This window comes from Emiliania huxleyi (assembly GCF_000372725.1).
Source record: "Emiliania huxleyi CCMP1516 unplaced genomic scaffold EMIHUscaffold_5292, whole genome shotgun sequence".
Lineage (NCBI taxonomy): Eukaryota > Haptophyta > Isochrysidales > Noelaerhabdaceae > Emiliania > Emiliania huxleyi.
This window is the reverse complement of record NW_005198022.1, coordinates 1-1,595: the sequence shown is the minus strand read 5'-3', so window position 1 is coordinate 1,595 and position 1,595 is coordinate 1. Positions and strand designations below refer to the sequence as shown.

The following is a 1,595-nucleotide window of genomic DNA, read 5'->3' as shown; positions in this document are numbered from 1 at the left end:
CGCGTGCGTAGGAGCTCGCCCTCGCCGAGTCGTGGCTCCTCTCGCACAGCCTCCCGCCCTCCACGCGCCGCCCGGCGGCGCGGCCGTTGCACGGAGGCGGCGCCGTCCTTGCTGCCAACAGCTCGACGAGCAGCGGCTGGTCGGCCGTCGGCGGCGCGGCTGTGCCTCGCCTTCCTCCCTCGGCGCTGGACGGCGGCCCGAGGAGCTGGCTGCCTCAGCTGCAGGGCGGGCTCCTCTCGCTGCCCTGTGCTTGCCCGCCCCACCCTCCGACCCTGCCGCCCGGCTGGATCTGCAGGGCACGCGAGGCTCTCCTACACCTACCGCGAGGTGGCCGAGCGGTGGCCGAGCAGCGTGGGCAGGCCGGGCGAGGCGCTGCTCCTCTGCAGCGGCGTGGCCGCCGCCGCCGCCCTCCTCCTTCGCTGCGTCTTGCGGCGCCGACACCCGCCGTCGGGCGAGCAGGTCGGGCGCGCGGACGCCGCGGAGGACAGCGATCGGGGGCAGCCACGGTCGCCGACGCGGCGCCTCTTCTTCCGGCGCGGCCACCGGACGGTCTCGCCGAGCTGCGACCCGCTGCTCGGCTACTCGTCGCAGGACGAGGTACGGTGACCGATGGGGCGTGCGATGGCCGTGCGCGCCGGGCGCATGTTTGCGCGTTGGGGTGCCGCTTGTGCCCGGCGTTCTCAAAAATGGGGCTCATTCCATGTCAGTGCGTGTTATGTCTCAACCTGGGTCGGTGTAACGTGTAAGTGGGAGAGACTCGCCGCCGTCTGTCGCTCGCATGGTGTCAGTTCAATAGAGCCTTCGATTAATCGGCCGGGCAGCATTATAACGTCGGCCGGCGGCCCCGGGCCGCGCCCCAGGCCCCCACAAGCCACTGCCCACCGCACTGCACTCATCGCTCGCCGGGGCAGCGTCCAGGCTCCAGCGAGTGTGCCACTCTCTCCCCCTGGCCGGGGGGGGGGGGGGGGGGGGCTCCCCCCCCCAGGAAAAGGGCCCGAAAACCCAAATAACTCCTTTTTTTCAGGGTTGGGGGAGGGGGGGTTACTTAGGCCAAAAACGTCAAAACAATATTACCCAGGGCCAGCCCCCCCAAACCCAAAATTTTCCAGGGGGGGCTTTATCGACTCGTACCCCCCCCAGGAAAACCCCCACAACGGGCCCACTTGAAACATCCCAGGGCCCATGCCCCAAAAGAAACCCCCCAACCCGTTCGCGCGCCAAAACCCGCGGAAGGGGTCCCCCGGCCCCCGGAAACCCACCTCAAAAGGCTTTGGCACCTCCCGCGAGTAACCCCTCTCCCCAAGGGGGGGGCCCAGGCCTTGAATCTGTAACCCCCTCTTGACAACCTCAAGGGGGGTTGTCCCCCCCCCCCCAAGGGCCCCCCAAACCCACCCCAAAAAAAAGTAAAAATCCCCCCTCGGGTTGAACCCCTTTCCCAACGACTCGTTGCACATCATCCTGAGGGAGTTGTACGGCACCTTCATCCCGAGCGTCCGGGGCATGCTGCGAAACAGGCTAATGCCACCCTTGGCCACAATCCCCTCCAGGGAGGGCTGCGCATTGGGGGAGTATCCAAACTGCAACCCCTGCTTGAC

At 68.1% G+C, this 1,595-nt stretch overlaps 1 protein-coding gene across 1 annotated transcript; it reads left to right on the top strand.

Annotated features, from left to right (window-relative positions):
- Positions 1–5: 5 nt before the first annotated feature.
- On the top strand, positions 6–606 carry EMIHUDRAFT_460829 (hypothetical protein; the record flags this gene model as incomplete). Its single annotated transcript, XM_005765986.1, has 2 exons — positions 6–225; positions 296–606. Coding segments are annotated over 2 exons (529 nt in total), but the record flags the coding sequence as incomplete, so codon positions are not given.
- Between the last annotated feature and the right edge of the window lie 989 nt (positions 607–1,595).